Source organism: Brassica napus (assembly GCF_020379485.1).
Source record: "Brassica napus cultivar Da-Ae chromosome A2 unlocalized genomic scaffold, Da-Ae chrA02_Random_1, whole genome shotgun sequence".
NCBI lineage: Eukaryota > Viridiplantae > Streptophyta > Magnoliopsida > Brassicales > Brassicaceae > Brassica > Brassica napus.
In genome coordinates, this window is record NW_026013928.1 from 1 (window position 1) to 17678 (window position 17678).

The 17678-nt window shown below is 40.1% G+C and overlaps 7 protein-coding genes across 9 annotated transcripts; 4 read left to right on the top strand and 3 right to left on the bottom strand.

Moving 5' to 3' along the window:
• Positions 1–3: 3 nt before the first annotated feature.
• LOC125593932 (transmembrane 9 superfamily member 8-like) lies at positions 4–2832 on the top strand (the record flags this gene model as incomplete). The annotated part of the gene is made up of 7 exons (XM_048770291.1): positions 4–75; positions 455–619; positions 688–797; positions 884–995; positions 1064–1176; positions 1243–1393; positions 1474–2832. Coding segments are annotated over 7 exons (1881 nt in total), but the record flags the coding sequence as incomplete, so codon positions are not given.
• Positions 2791–3815, bottom strand: LOC106383354 (putative methyltransferase DDB_G0268948). The gene is made up of 2 exons (XM_013823474.3): positions 3560–3815; positions 2791–3478 (listed from the first exon to the last, which is right to left on the bottom strand). The coding sequence occupies exons 1-2, from the start codon at positions 3707–3709 to the stop codon at positions 2843–2845; spliced, it is 786 nt and encodes a 261-aa protein (XP_013678928.1). The 5' UTR covers positions 3710–3815; the 3' UTR covers positions 2791–2842.
• LOC106383333 (probable folate-biopterin transporter 6) lies at positions 3437–6129 on the top strand. Of its 3 annotated transcripts, none has more exons than XM_013823456.3 (6): positions 3437–3673; positions 3974–4033; positions 4131–4797; positions 4877–4981; positions 5108–5278; positions 5420–6129. In XM_013823456.3, the coding sequence occupies exons 3-6, from the start codon at positions 4153–4155 to the stop codon at positions 5990–5992; spliced, it is 1494 nt and encodes a 497-aa protein (XP_013678910.1). In that variant the 5' UTR covers positions 3437–3673; positions 3974–4033; positions 4131–4152; the 3' UTR covers positions 5993–6129. The 3 variants fall into 3 exon arrangements, with proteins under 3 accessions (XP_013678910.1, XP_022554263.1, XP_013678919.1); XM_022698542.2 differs by having other exon boundaries at positions 3443–3673; positions 3931–4033; XM_013823465.3 differs by lacking the exon at positions 3974–4033 and having other exon boundaries at positions 3463–3673.
• Positions 6130–6180: 51 nt separating this feature from the next.
• LOC106383365 (enhancer of rudimentary homolog) lies at positions 6181–7468 on the top strand. The gene is made up of 4 exons (XM_013823483.3): positions 6181–6298; positions 6467–6572; positions 6793–6913; positions 7217–7468. Exons 1-4 carry the CDS (start codon positions 6296–6298, stop codon positions 7314–7316), a joined length of 330 nt encoding a protein of 109 aa, XP_013678937.1. The 5' UTR covers positions 6181–6295; the 3' UTR covers positions 7317–7468.
• On the bottom strand, positions 7433–9610 carry LOC111204249 (ubiquitin C-terminal hydrolase 22-like). The gene is made up of 3 exons (XM_022698537.2): positions 8656–9610; positions 8448–8566; positions 7433–8345 (listed from the first exon to the last, which is right to left on the bottom strand). The coding sequence occupies exons 1-3, from the start codon at positions 9369–9371 to the stop codon at positions 7582–7584; spliced, it is 1599 nt and encodes a 532-aa protein (XP_022554258.1). The 5' UTR covers positions 9372–9610; the 3' UTR covers positions 7433–7581.
• Positions 9611–9832: 222 nt separating this feature from the next.
• On the bottom strand, positions 9833–11824 carry LOC106383306 (ER membrane protein complex subunit 4). The gene is made up of 7 exons (XM_048770282.1): positions 11772–11824; positions 11574–11714; positions 11442–11498; positions 11100–11253; positions 10483–10580; positions 10299–10364; positions 9833–10202 (listed from the first exon to the last, which is right to left on the bottom strand). The coding sequence occupies exons 2-7, from the start codon at positions 11700–11702 to the stop codon at positions 10164–10166; spliced, it is 543 nt and encodes a 180-aa protein (XP_048626239.1). The 5' UTR covers positions 11703–11714; positions 11772–11824; the 3' UTR covers positions 9833–10163.
• Positions 11825–15108: 3284 nt separating this feature from the next.
• On the top strand, positions 15109–17364 carry LOC106383299 (aspartyl protease family protein At5g10770). The gene is made up of 3 exons (XM_013823414.3): positions 15109–15399; positions 15843–16280; positions 16373–17364. The coding sequence occupies exons 1-3, from the start codon at positions 15228–15230 to the stop codon at positions 17194–17196; spliced, it is 1434 nt and encodes a 477-aa protein (XP_013678868.1). The 5' UTR covers positions 15109–15227; the 3' UTR covers positions 17197–17364.
• Positions 17365–17678: the final 314 nt, after the last annotated feature.

Here is a 17678-nt window from a genome sequence, read left to right on the forward strand (position 1 = left end):
TTCACTCTCCTCCTCTTCATTCACGTCGCTCACTCTTTCTACCTCCCAGGCGTCGCTCCTCAGGATTTCGAAAAGGTAAAAACGTTTCGAAAAATTCGTGCTCCTAGGCTTTTAGATCTAAATTGGATCTCCTCGATCTGCGTTCTCGGTCTTGTTTCGGTGTTGATTTGATCCACGAGCAAGCTTACAGAAAATGAGCGTCGGTGTGCTTATCCACCGACGTCTGCTTAAGCTTTATTGTTCCTTAGAGATTGGTTTTGGCTGTGGATTTGGTTTCCGATTCACGAATCTCTCGATCTGAGCAATGTAGGCATTATAGGCGAACTGTATCACATTCGTTGTAATTTTGATTAATTGATTAATTTTGATAGCAATTGCTAAACAAAATGCATTACTAGAATAGTTGAAACTATATTCAAGTTGAGTCTTTATTTAGATACTTTCTTGTTTGCAGGGTGATGAGCTGAAGGTTAAAGTGAATAAACTAACCTCCATCAAGACTCAGCTTCCTTACTCGTATTACTCTCTTCCCTTTTGCCAACCCAAGAAGATTGTGGATAGTACTGAGAATCTTGGAGAAGTGCTTCGTGGTGACCGCATTGAAAATGCCCCTTATTCGGTTTGTCTCTGTTGCTTTTTAAAATGATCAGTCTGTGATTTATCTCTAACCTTTGAAACAAACTGCAGTTTAAAATGCGGGAGGCGAAGATGTGCAACGTTCTCTGCCGGGTCACTCTTGATTCTAAGACAGCCAAAGCGTTCAAAGAAAAGATCGATGATGAGTACCGTGTCAACATGTAGGGACCCAAAAAATAGAAACTTTTCATTCGTTTCCTTGTGTCAGTTTTTTTCTTACGAGTCTTTCTTGTTTGTGCTATGCTAGGATCCTCGACAACCTTCCTCTTGTGGTTCCGATTGAAAGAGGGGATCAGGGCTCTCCACCTGTTGTTTATCAGCTTGGCTATCACGTTGGTCTTAAAGGCCAATATGAAGGGGTGAGTAGGTTTGTGACTGTCAACAGTGTTTTTAAATGGTTTTCTAAATTGTGTGTTTGTATGCACAGAGCAAAGAGCAAAAGTACTTTATGCACAATCACTTGGCGTTTACGGTTCGATATCACTTAGATATGCAAACTGATTCCGCAAGGATTGTGGGATTTGAGGTCAAACCTTACAGGTTCGTTTCTTGTACCATAATCTAAATGTTTCGTCAGTACTGATAGTTTTTCCCTTTGGTTTGTAGTGTTAAGCATGAATACGATGGAGAGTGGAGTGAGAAGGCCCGTCTGACGACGTGTGATCCTCACAAAAAACGCCTGGTTGTTAGCTCGTCCACCCCTCAAGAAGTTGAACCGAAGAAGGAGATCATCTTCACTTATGATGTTGAATTCGAGGCAAGTATATGTGTCTTTATAATAAGTGCTGTTGGAGAGTTCTTGCTCTCAATACTTTTTCTGCTTTCCCTCTTGTTCAGGAGAGTGAAGTGAAGTGGGCATCTAGATGGGACGCTTATCTTCTAATGAGCGACAACCAAATCCACTGGTTCTCCATTGTCAACTCTCTGATGATCGTCCTGTTCCTGTCTGGTATGGTGGCGATGATAATGCTGAGGACACTTTACCGCGACATTTCGCGGTACAACGAGCTCGAGACTCAAGAAGAAGCTCAAGAAGAGACGGGATGGAAGCTTGTCCACGGCGATGTTTTCAGACTCCCCGCCAATTCGGATCTCCTCTGCGTCTACGTTGGCACAGGGGTCCAGTGTTTAGGCATGGTGTTCGTCACGATGATCTTCGCGATGCTCGGGTTTCTCTCCCCGTCGAACCGTGGTGGTCTCATGACGGCCATGCTTCTCCTCTGGGTCTTCATGGGACTCTTCGCTGGCTACGCTGCTTCGCGTCTCTACAAAATGTTCAAAGGAACTGAGTGGAAGAGAATCGCCTTCAGAACAGCTTTCTTGTTCCCTGCGGTTGTCTCATCCATCTTCTTTGTCCTGAACGCTCTCATCTGGGGACAGAAGTCATCCGGGGCCGTCCCCTTCGGAACAATGTTCGCCTTGATCTTCCTTTGGTTCGGCATCTCGGTCCCTCTCGTCTTTGTCGGAGCCTACCTCGGTTTCAAGAAACCACCGGTTGACGACCCGGTGAAAACCAACAAGATCCCAAGGCAAATCCCGGAGCAAGCTTGGTACATGAACCCGATCTTCTCAATCCTCATCGGAGGAATCTTACCGTTCGGTGCAGTCTTCATCGAGCTCTTCTTCATCCTCACATCCATCTGGCTCAACCAGTTCTACTACATCTTCGGGTTCCTCTTCCTCGTCTTTGTAATCCTCATCGTCACTTGCGCCGAGATAACGGTAGTGCTCTGCTACTTCCAGCTCTGCAGTGAGGACTACCTTTGGTGGTGGAGATCTTACCTCACCTCAGGCTCATCAGCTCTGTATCTCTTCCTCTACGCCACGTTCTACTTCTTCACAAAGCTTCAGATCACCAAGCTGGTCTCGGCGATGCTTTACTTTGGGTACATGCTCATCGCGTCTTACGCGTTCTTTGTGCTCACAGGAACAATTGGGTTCTACGCTTGTCTCTGGTTCACAAGGCTCATCTATTCCTCTGTTAAGATCGATTAGAGGAAGAAGAAAGGTGATTATAGTTTATCTTCTTTTAATTAAATGGTTTTGTTGCAAAAAAAGAGAGTTTTTAATATATCTGAACGTTATAATAGTGTATTTTGTTTGATTTGTTAACACACATTTGTCAGTTCATTTCATTCCTATGTGCGAGTTATATTTATTAAACGTTTTATTATGAAAGAAACGAATTTTAAAACGTTTGATGATTTCAAACGCTAACTCTTCCAACGATCATAAACGCTTTGTAAACAACATTACGAATAAGATCCTTTCCTCCCCAAGCAGTCTCGAGCTCTTTGATCAAACTCTCCGGTAACAACTCCACACCTTTCTCTCTCGCCGTAACAATAGCCGACCACGACTTAAACATCCTCAAGATCCCTTCAAACGACGTCGTCTTAGGCATCTCGAGCATCAACGGCTTCCCTTCCGATCCCATCCCCACGCTCTCGAAAGGAAACGGCAACGCTCCGTAGGCGTCGAACACGTGCTGAATATTCGGATACTTCCAATACGGCAGCGTTTCGGCGTGGAAACGGTACTGTACCTTGTCGAACTCCGGCGACACCACGACGTCGTTGTATCCCCATACGGCGATGATTCCTCCCGGTTTACGGAGGACGCGCTTTGCGACCGCGTAGAATCTCGGGAGGTCGAACCAGTGCACGGCTTGAGCGACCGTGATCAGATCCACCGAGCTCTCTCCTCCGATCAGCTCCACCATCTCGTCGTCGGTCATCGTCGACGGCGTGTGGCGGTAGTCGATCTTGGGATGCGGCGTCGCGAGCTTCAGCTGCGATTCGCTGATGTCCGTCGCTATGACTCTCTCGTAGTGATCTGCGACCTGTCCACGTGGCAAAACTAGTCAAAATGGCAAGATCTGATGCTAAAATGAGTCAAAGTTAATGAACATCAAAGTACTGACGGCGAGAGCTGCTTGGCCGTTGCCGGTGGCGGCATCCCAGGCTAAAACGTGGTGATCCGTGAGACCGGCGAGCTTGGAGAACCATTCCGATGGGTAATTAGGTCTGGCGTCTAGGTATAGATCAGCTTGTTTATCAAACAAACCTGCCATTTTTCTCTGTGCTTTGATTGTTTTTGTTCTTCCTCAAATAGAGATGACTCACTAGTCATATATAGTAAGTAGTCTCTTTGGCTTGTGGGAATCTTTATACATGTTTTGCACGCACCTTCGTATTTTTTTTATTAGATAAGAGTAAAAGTAGCTTTTGAGCACATTCTGGTTACTCAATTGTTTAACTAGTTGTTGATCTCGATTACGATTTTTTTAAGTAGAAAGATGAAAACGTTGACTCTTTAGCTGGCAATGGTGCTTTAGGATTTGTGGAATTGAAAGCTGGTTGATGAAGAAACACGTCACTGCTTACGCTGTAAACAAGTAAATGTCAAGTGGAAAATCTACAAATCTTTTTTCGAAAGTCCAAAAAGGAGTTTCTTTTACACTAAATTAAGTCTCTTGCTTTGAGTGCTTTCAGATCCGAAGAGTAAATTCACACCATGGAGACACTAGAAACTGAGAAGCCTCTGCTGAAACCAATTTCAGAACATACCCTGGACATGACAAGGCATCACGGAAAAAACGCTGTCGTTTCTATTCTGCTTCAGCCATTCCAGTGGCTGCAAATGCTGTCTTCTAGGCTAAACCCGAGCTTTGTTGTAGGCGTGGTCCTTGTGTACGGCCTAAACCAAGGCTTCTCAGGTTCGATATTCAAAGTCGTCACGGACTATTACTGGAAAGATGTACAGCAAGTGGAGCCGTCGGTTGTGCAGCTTTACATGGGATTGTATTACATCCCCTGGGTCATGAGACCCATCTGGGGTCTCTTCACCGATGTTTTCCCCATCAGAGGGTACAAAAGAAAGCCTTACTTTGTGGTGGCTGGTGTTCTCGGTGTGGTCTCTGCGGTTGCACTTGTGGTTTTTGGTAAGGTGCCAGCTGCTTTGGCTTTGAGCTGCCTCTTAGGTGTCTCTGCGGCTATGGCCATTGCAGAGGTGGTGATTGATGCGTGTATAGCGACAAACAGCATTAATATCCGGTCTTTGGCTCCTGATATACAGAGTCTCTGTATGGTTTGTTCGTCTGCTGGTGCTTTGGTGGGTTACGCTACTAGTGGAGTCTTTGTTCACAGGCTTGGACCTCAGGTTAAGCTTTCTTCTTTTTCTTATCATGTTTTTTTATTTTACTTTTCTCATAGTTATAATGTTCCATTATTTTTGATAGGGAGCATTAGGGGTATTAGCATTGCCACCTGCAACGATTATCATACTTGGTATTTTCTTCTACGAGAAAAGATCTTCTACTGTCCTTATACAGAAAAACAAAAAGGTGAGAGCTCTGCCTGTAGTATAAACTCTTTTGATTTCTCTCACTAGCATTTGCGTTGTGTTTGTTTGTTTCCCATCACTTCAAATTTTGATGAAACGTTGAGCAATCATTGGAATGTTCTTTCAGGAAGCAGATGGCTTAGGAGTAGCGGTGAAAGGAATGTACAAAACAATAAAGTACCCTCAAGTATGGAAGCCATCACTTTACATGTTCATATCGCTAGCTCTCAATATCAGTACTCATGAAGGCTACTTCTACTGGTACACTGATCCTAAAGCTGGCCCCGCCTTCTCCCAGGTTGGTTTTACCAGTCTCGCATTAGCCACAAGACTATATAATTGAAATGAAAAATATCTGAAGAATCTCTCTGTCCAAGATATTGTTATGGAGAATAGAGATTAGTGGTCATATGAACTTGTTTTTTGGGTATAAACGCAGGAGTTTGTGGGCATAATCTACGCGATAGGAGCATTAGCATCGATGTTTGGAGTTCTCATATACCACAAGAAGCTCAAAGGCTATTCCTTCAGGAACACACTCTTCTTTGCACAACTCCTCTACGCCTTATCAGGAACGCTCGACCTCGTCTTCATCAAACGCTGGAACATTCTCCTTGGGATACCAGATTCCTTCTTTGTGGTAACAGAAGAATCTTTCTCAAGGATCATAAGCAAGATCAGGTGGATCCCTATGGTCGTTCTCAGCACGAGGCTTTGTCCTCTGGGAATCGAAGGCACGTTCTTTGCTTTCCTCATGTGCATTGATAGTTTCGGACAGCTTGCTTCCAAGTGGAGCGGAGGGTTCGTTCTCCACGCTTTTGGTGTCACCAGACACGAGTTTGGGAACCTCTGGCTCGTGATTCTTCTCAGGAATGTCATGAGATTCGCTACGCTGTGCTTCGTTTTCCTCGTTCCGGATTCTGATCATTTGGATGATCTCGTTCCCTCTGAAATGTTGCCAAAGAACCAATCAGAAGATGCTGATGATGATATTAAACTTCTGCTTTTGTAAAGGTCTCGTGTACAATGTTTCGAACACTAACTACATGTCGTTTTTGATATTTTAGAAGAGAATACACGCAGCTAATTTCGAAAAAGAGCTTGTAGTTTTCACTTCTTATATGGAATACACGCTGTTTTATATCACTATCAAATGCCACGTGTTAAAGAGAAAGAAACTCTCCGTTATTTTACTCTTTAGCCCCCTAGATTCTTGCTTATTTTTTTTTTTTTGCTTTTGCTCTCTGAAACAGTGACACTTCGTCTTCTTCGTCTTCGTCGTCTCTAACCATCGAAGTCAATCTACCACTCGAGGATGGTAATCGATTTCTTCTCCTACGTTAGTTTAATCGATTCCTTACTCAATCGCGTAGAGAATCTAGCATAGTATCAAATTCGATTTCGTTTCTTTCAGAGAAGTTAGGGATTTCGATTTGTTTTGAATCTCTCAGCTCTTAGTATGCTCAGACTTTTCCTTGTTGCGTAGGCTAGTAACCATAACGGTAGACACACCATCATCTTGCTGCAAAACTCTCCAAGCAGAGCTACGAGGACGTTTATGGACTATGATTCTATAGGCCAAGCTATGGATGGTAAGCCTTTAGTTTATAGTTTTCTTATGAGCTGATTGATGTATATAATGAGTGATGTGTGTGTGCTTTATTCTGAATAGCTATGTATAGTTTACTTGTTATTGACTTTGGTTATGATTATGCTGAGGTTTTAGTTTGTACTTATTTGTTTCTGTGAGCTGCTGAGATGGTCAATTGTGTTATGAGCTGATGGATTTAACTGTGTGCTTGTTATCAACAGGTATTTGCGGCTTGTACGAGAGGAAGTTGAAGGAGATTAATCCATCTCTCAGGAATCTTAGCTATGACATTGCTGATCTTTACAACTTTATGGATGGTTTTGCTGACATGAGCGCTTTGGTGTAAGACTCTAGCCTCCTTCCTCTCTCTCTCTCTCTCTTTGATTCTTATGCTCGTTTTCTCGTCCATCAGTTTGCTGAGTTGAGTGTCCATGTCTAGAACACTGTCAAATTCGCATGACGTGATTATATATTTGATAGTCAGTTACTTATTCATTACTACCGTTACGTTTTCTGAAGAGTTGAAACGTGACTCGAATCCAATAGGTTCCCATGTTGTATTTCGTTACGTTTTTTGATGTATTGTTACATGTAAGTGAATGATTGTAACAAATTTCACAAGTTATTTACTGATTTACAATGCAGGTATGAACACTCGATGCATGCGTATCTGCCATATGACAGGCAGTGGATTAAGCAGAAGGCGTTCAGCCATCTCAAGAGACTTGCCAATGGAGGCAGATGATTAAGACATATGAGGCCACTCAATGTGATATATTCCTAATGCAACAAGATATGATTAAATAGTGTGTTGTGGTCCTTGGATTTGTAATAACAGAAGTGTAACTTTAAACACCAACATTGTGAAGAAATTATAAAGAAATTTAATAATTTAAACTTGGCTTCCAAATATTTTGCATAAACCTTCAATCAATAAAAAAAGTATTTAAGGTTAAAAAAATGCATCAAAATCTTTGGCCAAGTTAAAAAAAGAAAGAAAAAGAAGAGGGTCAGCAATCAACAAAGGGAAAAGCATCAGCCATGGAGATAACTTGATAACTCAACTCCTTATGAGCCTTCTGAACAACTCTCTCCTGTGCATAGAACAGCATATAACACTCACACCCTCTCACCACCTCCTCTTCAACCTCATTGATCCACGCGTCATCGCATCTATACCACAACCCCTTAAGCCTCAGGTAAGTCACATAGTGACCAGACGCCAGCATCCCCGAGTGAGTCACAACCGCAAAGATCTCAAACTCCGAACCATCATGCTCGCCTTCTCCGTCGAACGCAAACATCCTGTTCCCGAACCTCTTTCCGATGATGGAGGAAGAGAGGTAAGGAGACATGTTCAAGCGGAAGGGATACTGCAAGTAGCTGTCGATTTTCCTCGAGGCTTTGCGGGTGAGGGAGTGCTCGAAACGCTTCACGTGCAGGCAGAGGAGCGGAGGGAGTCTTCTTATGGACATTTGCTTCGAAGACTCTCTCTTGTCTCCGCAGCTTCGGCAGTTCAGCTTCTGGTCCGGACCTAGCTTCTCCGACCGCGTGAAGAGGTCTAAGCACCCGGAGAGCGTCGGCATCATCGGCGAGTTCACGCTTGGCTCACCACTGTTCCTGCTCTTGGTCCCTTTCGCTGATTCTAAAGTAAGCGAAATGTCGATGAAGGGGTCGTAAGTCGTTGATGTTGATCCGCACGTTGTGCACGTGACATCTGATCTTAATAGACCAGAGAATGCTCTGTGTGTAATACACTGACACTCCTCATGATCTGCTCACCAAAGGGGACAAAACAAAATCAAGTTCCAATCTTGAAAAGTTTCATAAAAAAAAAGGTTCCATCAAGAAACTGAAAATAAAATAGATTATTTACCTTTATACAAACACTTAGACTTGCCTTCATTCTCATGAATACAATCAAGTAACGAAATAAAGAACTCGTGAGAGTCTTGCTGCTCATAAGTAGCTAGATTCGTCGAGTGCTGCCACCAGCTTCATCAACACAAAGATCAAATCAGTTACCTAAGCAATAATGTCTATGACGACGATCAAACAAACTAACAAACCAAACATAACCAAACCTGTAAAGCAAATGAGCAGGACTATAAGGAGTCCGATCACCAGAGAACATAGCTGAGAAGATAACGTCGAGATCACAAGGCAAACACAACATACCCATCGATCTCCTAGGACAAAGATCACGGTTATGCTGCCCACTCAACCAAAAGTTCCTCAGCGGAGGCGCGTGAACTAGCGCTTGCAGAACAGCGTTCATGAAACAAGTGCTTCCCAAGTTGTTCAAACCCCTCAGGCCCAATGGGTAAGACCACTTCTCCCTCCGATCCACAAGGAACTGCGAGTCAGCCAACAACCTCCTCTTCTTGCTCGATCTAACACCACAACCGCCAACGCCATCACTAGCAACAACAGCAACGCTGAGAGAACCAAGTTTTGACACGAGGAGGTTGTCGAAGTCGGGGTCGTAGACTTGATCTACGCACGAGGAGCAGTAAAGCTCGGATCTTTCGACGTCGATTGCTAGATCGTGGCCTTGGTTGGATCGGGCGTGAGAAAGGAGGTGGCTTGAGCAAGATAGGGTGCGGCAGATCAAGCAGATGTAGAGTTTGTGGTGATGAGGAACAGAGCAGTGAGTGCATCTGGGAGGTGTTTCAGGGAGTTTGATCTTGATTCGTCCGTCGTTGAGGGGTGTGAACATGTTCTGTAACGATTTGTAACCATCGGTGCCGTGTCTAAGCTTGTAATCAGATAAGTGGTTGCAAGGATCGGGATGTTTCATGAAAACAAATTTGATTTTGGAGAGGATCTCACAAAGAATGAAACTTTTTTTATTGGTGTGATGTTATTTAATCAAATCGAGGTAGAAATTTTCGGATCATTTGTTTAGGGATTGATTTTGATTTTGATTTTGATTCATTTGTTTTTGTTTTTATGAATCCACTAGATGAACGGAAGAGAAGATAGAAAGACAGAAAAAAATTTGGAAAAAAAATATCTATTTCTCTTTTTGGGTTTTTTTTTTTTATTTGGTCCTGTAAATCTTTAATAATCATTAATGTAAATAACATTTTTGTCGTGGAAAGTATATTTGAGTAGACCGACTTAGCATGATTCTAAAAGACTGCACTCTGTTCCACGTCTTGTGCTTCCCCCCCAAAACTTGACCTAGTTTTCCATAGGACCTTCTGAATGGAAGAGAAGGTCTCTGGGAAGATGATTATGGTACAATGCTTTCATTGATTGGTCTAGAACATTTATTCATTCTTGTCTAGAAAGATGGGAAACAAAAAGCTGGGAGACTAGGTCCCCTTCTGTGATAATAATACAGTTCATAGTAATGATGAACAATGAACATTATACTTAAAAAGGTGAAAAAAAGCTAAATGGTTTCTGAGTTTTGGAAATGCTACAAGATCATTAAAATGAGAAGGTTCATATGAATCTTCCCCCTCATGGCAGTATTAAACAAAATCATTTAAGTTTCTCTGGCGGTTATCTCACAAAATGTCTTCGTCTTCTTCCAGTTTTGGCTGATTATTTAAAGTACAAGACAGAGAGAGAGACTTGCTTGTCAGTGGAAAACATATCCTCCTCCAGAGTGTTCAACCTCCTGAAAATGGAAACGGAAAAAAACATACATTCTTGCTTCAGGGGTGATGCTGGAACACATGGACACAAGATTTTGCTGCAGAAAGATATTACTAACCTGAGGAGGGGGTAAGGACGAAACCCAATCGGATGCATGTGTTGGGAGAAGCCCCAAAGTGTTGAGCTGCGAAAGTGAAATATCTTTGTATGAGAAAACAATACTTGATAATTATTATTAGTCCGTGTTGCCTTAAGAAGAAAGGAGAAAGGAGCAAGAATGAGAGAACAGGAATTTTTATTACCTTCCAGATACCCAAAGCTAACCCACCAAGGTTTAAGGCAAGAAACACTAGTTTGGGCATAAGTAGCTCCACCTTGTTGTCCTTGAATGGCTCAAAAACTGTACACAAGAGAAAAATGTAAGGATGCAAGCTTCTGGACTCAAAACAATGCACAAGAACGAGATATGTCAAGTAGTAAAATAACCAATTATATAAAAAATGGTAATAATATACCGCCCTAATATCCCTCTCTAAGTGGTTCTATTCATCTCTTATTCAGAACTAAATGCCACTCCACATACATGAGAGAGTGTTTTATTTTCCATCTTAATTATAATTATTCATTTCAAGTAAACAAGTCTGTTTTTTTAACTGCTTAGCCTGATAAAACATGATTCCTCTATTGTATATCACTGAATGCACATGATGATGATGTTGATGACAGAGACAGTTGTTATAAATTTCAAAACATAGTATCCAAAGTAAAGGAAACTGCACATTGTAAATCAAGTAGAGTCAATCTAAACACACCATTTAGCACCCTATACTCTCTAGTAGAGATGCTCATCAGTTTAATAAAAATATCATATATAATGTGGGATGACTAATGTGAGTGATGAATCAAAGGTTAGGCTTACTCTTGCCAACACTCTGGAGGGCGCTGAGAGGCTGCCAAAGAGCAGAGAAAGTGATACCAATGCTGAAGAGATGAACAGTGTTCCCAGCCATCCACATCATGAACCCCATCATCATCAGATTCTTAAACGGTGACTGCGCTACTTCCCATGCTTTCTGCTCTCATTCCATCAACCAAAAACAAAAAAAAATACAAAACTTTATTCATAATTCATCCACATCAAACCCAAATCTACATCACCAAAACAAAAACAAAAAGTTTCCTTTTTTTATATATAATACATCAGAGATTAAAGAGTCAATGGCTTTAAAGAATGCGACTTTGAGATTTGAGATTAAGTAACCTGAAGTTTCCAATGAGCTTCAGCGTCTTTCTTCTGGCGGCTCGTTGCTGAATCATCCTGGAAACGAATCCACAATCAAGTAGCAATTACAAAAGTCAATTCCCGGTACGAATTTCAAATTGAATCCAATACCTGTTCGGGAGAAGCACGAGAGAAGCCAGGTGGATCGAGGATGTCGCGGGAAGATGGAACGGTGGATTGATCGGAGAAATCGACGGCCCATCTCCGGCCAGCACCCATCACTGCTTTGCCTTTGTCCATGTTCCACCTTAGCTCTTCGATCAACGAGGGAGATAGATATCGAAGAAGAAGAATGAAGAGACGACCTAGATCGGATCCTTTATCTTCTTCTCATACACCTACTTCAGATTTTTTTTTGTTTCCAGGAGAGCTAAACCCGTTTGGTTTGGATCCTTTTAACCCGGATCCAGCTACTTTACGGATCTTAAATTCCATTATTAGGCTTTCCCGCCGCAATGCTGCAATTTGTTTAATGGGCCTTTTACCAACCCATATATTGTTGGGCTTCCCAACCGTTTACAGGTTCGGTTGAAAACAGACACAAACGTAATCTCATGGAATGTAATGTGGCAACTATGAAATTCCCACAATGCTATAAATCAGCTTCCTAATCTATAACTAGAAGTTCAACTAGAAATTGACCTCCGCACCCGCACGGATATCAGTTATCACATTTTTATAAATTGATATTTGTTATTTAGATATTTTTAGGTTTTTATACATCAGAACCGAACTCATCCAGATTCACAAAGACTCAACTCAAAACTCACACATAAATATATAATATTCAAGCGGATCTAATTTTTAAAAAAAAAAAGATATCCGAAAAGAAAAATTTGTATCTAAATGGATTACCAATTTTTATGCCTAAATGATTTTATAAATTAATAAAAATGACTATTTCTATGTGTTTGGCTAAATTAAATAAAACATAAAGAGTTTTTTTTATTTAGTAAAATAATTATATGAAGTGAAAAATTAAGTAACAATAAATGTAATGCATTTTTATTATTTTGATTTAAGTTATTATTTTATTCATAAAAACATGTTTTTGAATTATGTTTTTGGCTACGTAATTTTTGACTCATTGAAACTAAAATTAAAAAAAAAATTAGTAAAATAAACTAAACCGAACGTTTTACCATATGCAAAACTCAGTTATTTTACATTTTAGCTTTTATAATTGACACAAAGTTAATGTTGATTAACTAATAAATAAAAGTATACACTATTATTATTATGATAATATAATTAATGATGTGATGTATTGTTAAGGTAATCTAATTGATGAAATTGTTAAACTGAGTGAAATATGGAGAAATAATTAATATAATTATATTAATAAAATTACTAAAAGACATTATACTTCTTTTTTTATACCCCTAAACATGTTTTTAAACAATTCTCATTTTTACTGTTATTCATTTTTCCAAACAGTTCCAAAATGTACTTGAGTTTTAATAATATAGATAGATAGATAGATAAATTATATTAATAAAATACTAAAAATATATTATAGTTCTTTTTTATACTGTTTTCCATGTTTCCAAACAATTCTCATTTATATTTATATTCATGTTTTCAAACAGTACCAAAATTTACTTCAATTTTAATAATATAAATAGATAATTGATATTCAATTACAAAACCACATTTTTCTATTTTAGATGTATAGTTTTTTTTTTTAGAATCCTTACCAAGATATTCTCGTATATTTTTCGAAGTTCATAAAAGAGAGAGAAAAGTTGAGAGCCGAGAGCCACCGCAAATAAAAACAAAGATTTTTAAAAAAGTATATACTTTCTTTAGACCTATAACTACAAACTTATTATAATCATTATTTTGATTTAAATTTTGTTAATACCTTGTGATATACATGCAACTATATAAATGAATTCGTGGTGTGACACACGATAACTTATTTATTTACACTAGTATTTTAGTATACTCAACGTCGATGTTTGAAAACTTATTTATTTACACTAAACATATTTGCTTTTGCATTATACTTATCTTGATGACTTGATGATGTAGCACATGGTTCTTTTCTTGAAAGAGGGGTCGTGATAACAAATGTTAGAATTGACATTTGCTGTTTCTATAGTAAATGAATAGTATATCAATCATCCACCTTCTATTGATACAATATGGTTAAATCAAAATTATAATGTAATTAAGTCCTTTCAATAATGTAGAGGTTTCTTTCAGTAAAAAAAAATGTAGAGGTTTCATATTTGGAACCAACCAACGAGAAACATTATTGACACGTCAAATATTCATACAAGTTTTTAATAATATCGACCACGATTTTGGTGAAAGCCAGTAAAAAATTTCTTACCTTTTTCTCTAACATATAATATATGATAAGCGGCTATATTTGTAACCTACCCTGAAATGGAATGATGAACTCTAATGAAATCATTTTTACCATCCATTTTTTTAAAGGTTGCGACACTAATTTTACAAACTAACTTTCTATTACAAACTGAACTCAAGCAATCGGAGAGTAGGCAAGTGAAACTACATTCTCCGAACGGTGAACTTGGACGGCTGACGAATTTCCAAAACCCACATGATTATGCGATTAGTCGTTTTCTAAATTTCTAGATAATTAGGCTGCAGATTCCAGCTTTCTCCCACTGGCACTACATAAAGATTCTTCATAAGAATCTTAATGTTTTGTTCCCACTTGTACTCATTATACTAATCGAATTTTGTTTTTCGGAAAATGTAACCAGGCCCACCCATGCAACTAACTGAGGTTCCTGTGGACTTATTATCTCAATCATAGATGAATGTTTTCGGTTACAATGACACTCAATCATTGCGTGCATAGCGTCTAACTTTGAAATATCTTACGATAATTTGCATGTAACTGAAGAATAGTTAATCTACCGAATGCTTACTGAAAATGATATAAAATTAGTTGTTGAGAATTATTTCGTGAAGCAACACCTCTTTTCTCAATTAATACAAACATATGATATGTTACTTACATGTATACGCATAAGTAAAGATCGAATCAAGTGATATGATATGAAATAAAGCATTGATTTCATTCTGTTGGATACTTCATTACTCTAAATGTATTTAGTTTAAAAGCACCCTTACCTATTGCTTGTATAGTATTCTTAGTAATAGGAGACTCATCAGACTTGCCAAATCCAATGTTTGGCCAAAATATCATGATGAAAACTAGTGATACTACTCTAAATGTATTTAGTTTAAATCACCCTTAGCTATTGCTTTGTATTGTATTCTTAGTAATAAGAGACTCATCAATTGACTATATATGCCAACCGCCAACGTCTGGCCGAAATATCATGATGAAAACTAGTGAGACATCAATTAAAGGACTAGTAATAACATGTGTTATCGTTGGAGATGCAAATAATTGAAACTTTATTTTATGTCACAAATTAATATATGAGCACCATACACATCCATGCATTATTTGGCACCTACTAGGTTTACTACTCACGTAATGGAATATCTATCCAATTATATTGTGCTTGGTGTGTGAACGACAAAACACACAAAAATAACAATAATGCTCCTTTGCTAGATGATGTGTCGCTATCCAACTTGTTAGTGAAACGATTGGAGTCCCCTAACTTATGTGATATGTGGATGACTGGATTGCTTCTAAAGTTTAACAACCTCCACTAGAGACTTTCTTGAGCCTGCTTATAAAGGACCAACCATTGTCATGCATTGAGTCACACTTTTTATTATTGTAAGGGACAAAGAAGAGAGGGAGAGAAAATGAGCTCTGCTAGGAATGTATTGAATATCATAATAATCATTTGTGTATGTTTCAACTGGGGTAGTGCTAATGGAGCTCAAAAACGAGAGAGTGGAGAGATTTTAACTCATACTATAGAACTAAGCTCTCTCTTCCCTTCATCATCATCACCTTGTGTTCTTTCCACCAGAGGTAGTATTTTCTTAGTCAATTCAATTTATGATTATTCATTGTGTTTATGCTATATACATACGGTAGATAAATATGTTATTCGTATGTCCTTTTATATATTTGTCGTCCTTATTATGTAAAGATCATATGGAGGTATTGTTTAATATCAATTAAGTTACAATCACGGCCAAATTACTGCCAGTAAGGCACATGATTATTAGATGTGTAATACATGCTTGATTGAAAATATGAATACTTTTGCTAGCTAGTTAAGTGAGTTAATTAATATGAATACAACTCTGTGACGTTGACTCCAATAATTGACATCACAATGAAATTTTCTATTTTATTTTCTTAGATAATATATGAATAATACATCAACGACCACCATAATACTAATGTTTATTTTTGGAGAATCTGTATGCATTTTTGTTGTTGTGTCTAACGTGAACTTATCTACTCAGCGTCTAATACAAAGTCCTCACTGCACGTGACGCACAGGCACGGCACGTGCTCGTCTTTAACCAGTGACAAGGCCACGACGAGTCCAGACCATGCAGAGATCCTCAGACTCGACCAAGCGCGCGTAAACTCAATCCACTCAAAACTGTCCAAGAAGCTCACAGACAGAGTTAGACAAAGCAAGTCAACGGCTCTACCGGCTAAAGACGGGAGCATCTTCGGATCAGGAAACTACGTCGTTTCGGTCGGAATCGGAACACCGAAACGCGACCAGTCTCTCATCTTCGACACAGGAAGCGATCTGACGTGGATTCAATGCGAGCCGTGCGTTCAAACATGCTATTCTCAAAAGGAACCAATCTTTAACCCGTCCTCGTCTTCCTCGTACTACAACGTCTCGTGCTCTTCGGCCGCGTGTACTTCTCTCTCTTCAGCTACAGGTTTACTTTTTGTTAACCGGTTTTTCAATTTTAATCCGGTTATGTTAAACCGGTTTCCCAATTTTAACCGTTTTTTTTCCCGCCGAGATTAGGTAACTCTGGAAGCTGCTCAGCTTCGACGTGCGTCTACGGTATTCAATACGGCGATCAATCCTTCTCCGTCGGGTTTCTCGCGAAGGAGAAGTTCACGCTAACGACCTCCAACGTATTCGACGGCGTTTACTTCGGATGCGGCGAGAACAACCAAGGACTCTTCACCGGCGTCGCCGGACTTCTCGGACTCGGCCGTGACAAGCTCTCCTTCCCGTCGCAGACTGCAACAACATACAACAAGATCTTCTCCTACTGCCTCCCTTCCTCCGCCAGCTACACCGGCCATCTCACCTTCGGAACCGCCGGAATCTCCAGATCCGTCAAGTTCACTCCGATCTCCACCATCACCGAAGGCACGTCCTTCTACGGCCTCGACATCGTCGGGATCACCGTCGGAGGTCAGAAGCTAGCGATCGCTCCCACCGTGTTCTCAACTCCGGGGGCTTTGATCGACTCCGGAACCGTCATCACTCGTCTCCCGCCGAAGGCTTACGCGGCGCTGAAAGACGCGTTCAAGGCGAAGATGAGTCAGTATCCGAGCGCGTCGGGGGTCTCGATCTTGGACACGTGTTTCGATCTCAGCGGGTTAAAAACGGTTACGATTCCGAAAGTGGCGTTTTCTTTCAGCGGCGGCGCGGTTGTGGAGCTTGGATCGACGGGGGTTCTATACGCGTTTAAGATGTCGCAGGTTTGTTTGGCGTTTGCGGGGAATAGCGATGACACTAACGCTGCCATCTTTGGGAACGTTCAGCAGCAAACGCTGGAAGTTGTGTACGATGGTGCGGGCGGGCGGGTCGGGTTTGCTCCAAATGGGTGTAGTTAAAGCTTAAAAAAGGGGTGGATTTAATTATATGGATTTGGCATTAATTAGCTTTATCCGTTATTCAAGTGTGTAATTGGGCTGAAATCGTTATGGGCCTGTGAAGTAAAGTGTACAGAAATAAATTTGTGTGGATGATACAACAAAACAGTTATACCTTCTATTGGAGAAGCTGTGTGCAAATTCAAATTAAAAATTTCAAACTGTTGAAAAACTCAATTTCTTTGGGCATTGTCTTAACATTGCATACTTTGCAATTGACTCAGGTCAGTGGCATACTTTGCAATTGACTTAGGTCAGTGCTCAGTCAATTATTTAGTGGGTTTAACAATACAACCCCTTTAGAACGGCTAGACTTACATACTCTGAGACTTGGAATATAGACACAGAATGACATTTAACATTTAGTGGAATATTGGTTATAAGCACGCCAAACTTGAAAACTTGGGAGTATAGAGCCACAACCACATAATCGTATGTCGTTG

Bases quoted from the DNA above. Each gene is read 5' to 3' on its own strand.
- LOC106383354 (XM_013823474.3), bottom strand. From the start codon at position 3,709: ATGGCAGGTTTGTTTGATAAACAAGCTGATCTATACCTAGACGCCAGA. The intron at 3,479-3,559 runs GTCAGTACTTTG...CCACGTGGACAG, and splicing joins ACGGCCAAGCAGCTCTCGCC to GTCGCAGATCACTACGAGAG.
- LOC106383333 (XM_013823456.3), top strand. From the start codon at position 4,153: ATGGAGACACTAGAAACTGAGAAGCCTCTGCTGAAACCAATTTCAGAA. The intron at 4,982-5,107 runs GTGAGAGCTCTG...ATGTTCTTTCAG, and splicing joins TTATACAGAAAAACAAAAAG to GAAGCAGATGGCTTAGGAGT. The intron at 5,279-5,419 runs GTTGGTTTTACC...GTATAAACGCAG, and splicing joins CTGGCCCCGCCTTCTCCCAG to GAGTTTGTGGGCATAATCTA.
- LOC106383365 (XM_013823483.3), top strand. The intron at 6,573-6,792 runs GTAAGCCTTTAG...TGTTATCAACAG, and splicing joins TATAGGCCAAGCTATGGATG to GTATTTGCGGCTTGTACGAG. The intron at 6,914-7,216 runs GTAAGACTCTAG...TTTACAATGCAG, and splicing joins GCTGACATGAGCGCTTTGGT to GTATGAACACTCGATGCATG.
- LOC111204249 (XM_022698537.2), bottom strand. From the start codon at position 9,371: ATGAAACATCCCGATCCTTGCAACCACTTATCTGATTACAAGCTTAGA. The intron at 8,567-8,655 runs GTTTGGTTATGT...GTGTTGATGAAG, and splicing joins CCTGCTCATTTGCTTTACAG to CTGGTGGCAGCACTCGACGA. The intron at 8,346-8,447 runs GTAAATAATCTA...TTTGGTGAGCAG, and splicing joins GTCTAAGTGTTTGTATAAAG to ATCATGAGGAGTGTCAGTGT.
- LOC106383306 (XM_048770282.1), bottom strand. From the start codon at position 11,702: ATGGACAAAGGCAAAGCAGTGATGGGTGCTGGCCGGAGATGGGCCGTC. The intron at 10,581-11,099 runs GTAAGCCTAACC...TCTTGTGTACAG, and splicing joins CCTCCAGAGTGTTGGCAAGA to TTTTTGAGCCATTCAAGGAC. The intron at 10,365-10,482 runs GTAATAAAAATT...TCACTTTCGCAG, and splicing joins TAGCTTTGGGTATCTGGAAG to CTCAACACTTTGGGGCTTCT.
- LOC106383299 (XM_013823414.3), top strand. From the start codon at position 15,228: ATGAGCTCTGCTAGGAATGTATTGAATATCATAATAATCATTTGTGTA. The intron at 15,400-15,842 runs GTAGTATTTTCT...TTATCTACTCAG, and splicing joins TTGTGTTCTTTCCACCAGAG to CGTCTAATACAAAGTCCTCA. The intron at 16,281-16,372 runs GTTTACTTTTTG...CGCCGAGATTAG, and splicing joins TTCTCTCTCTTCAGCTACAG to GTAACTCTGGAAGCTGCTCA.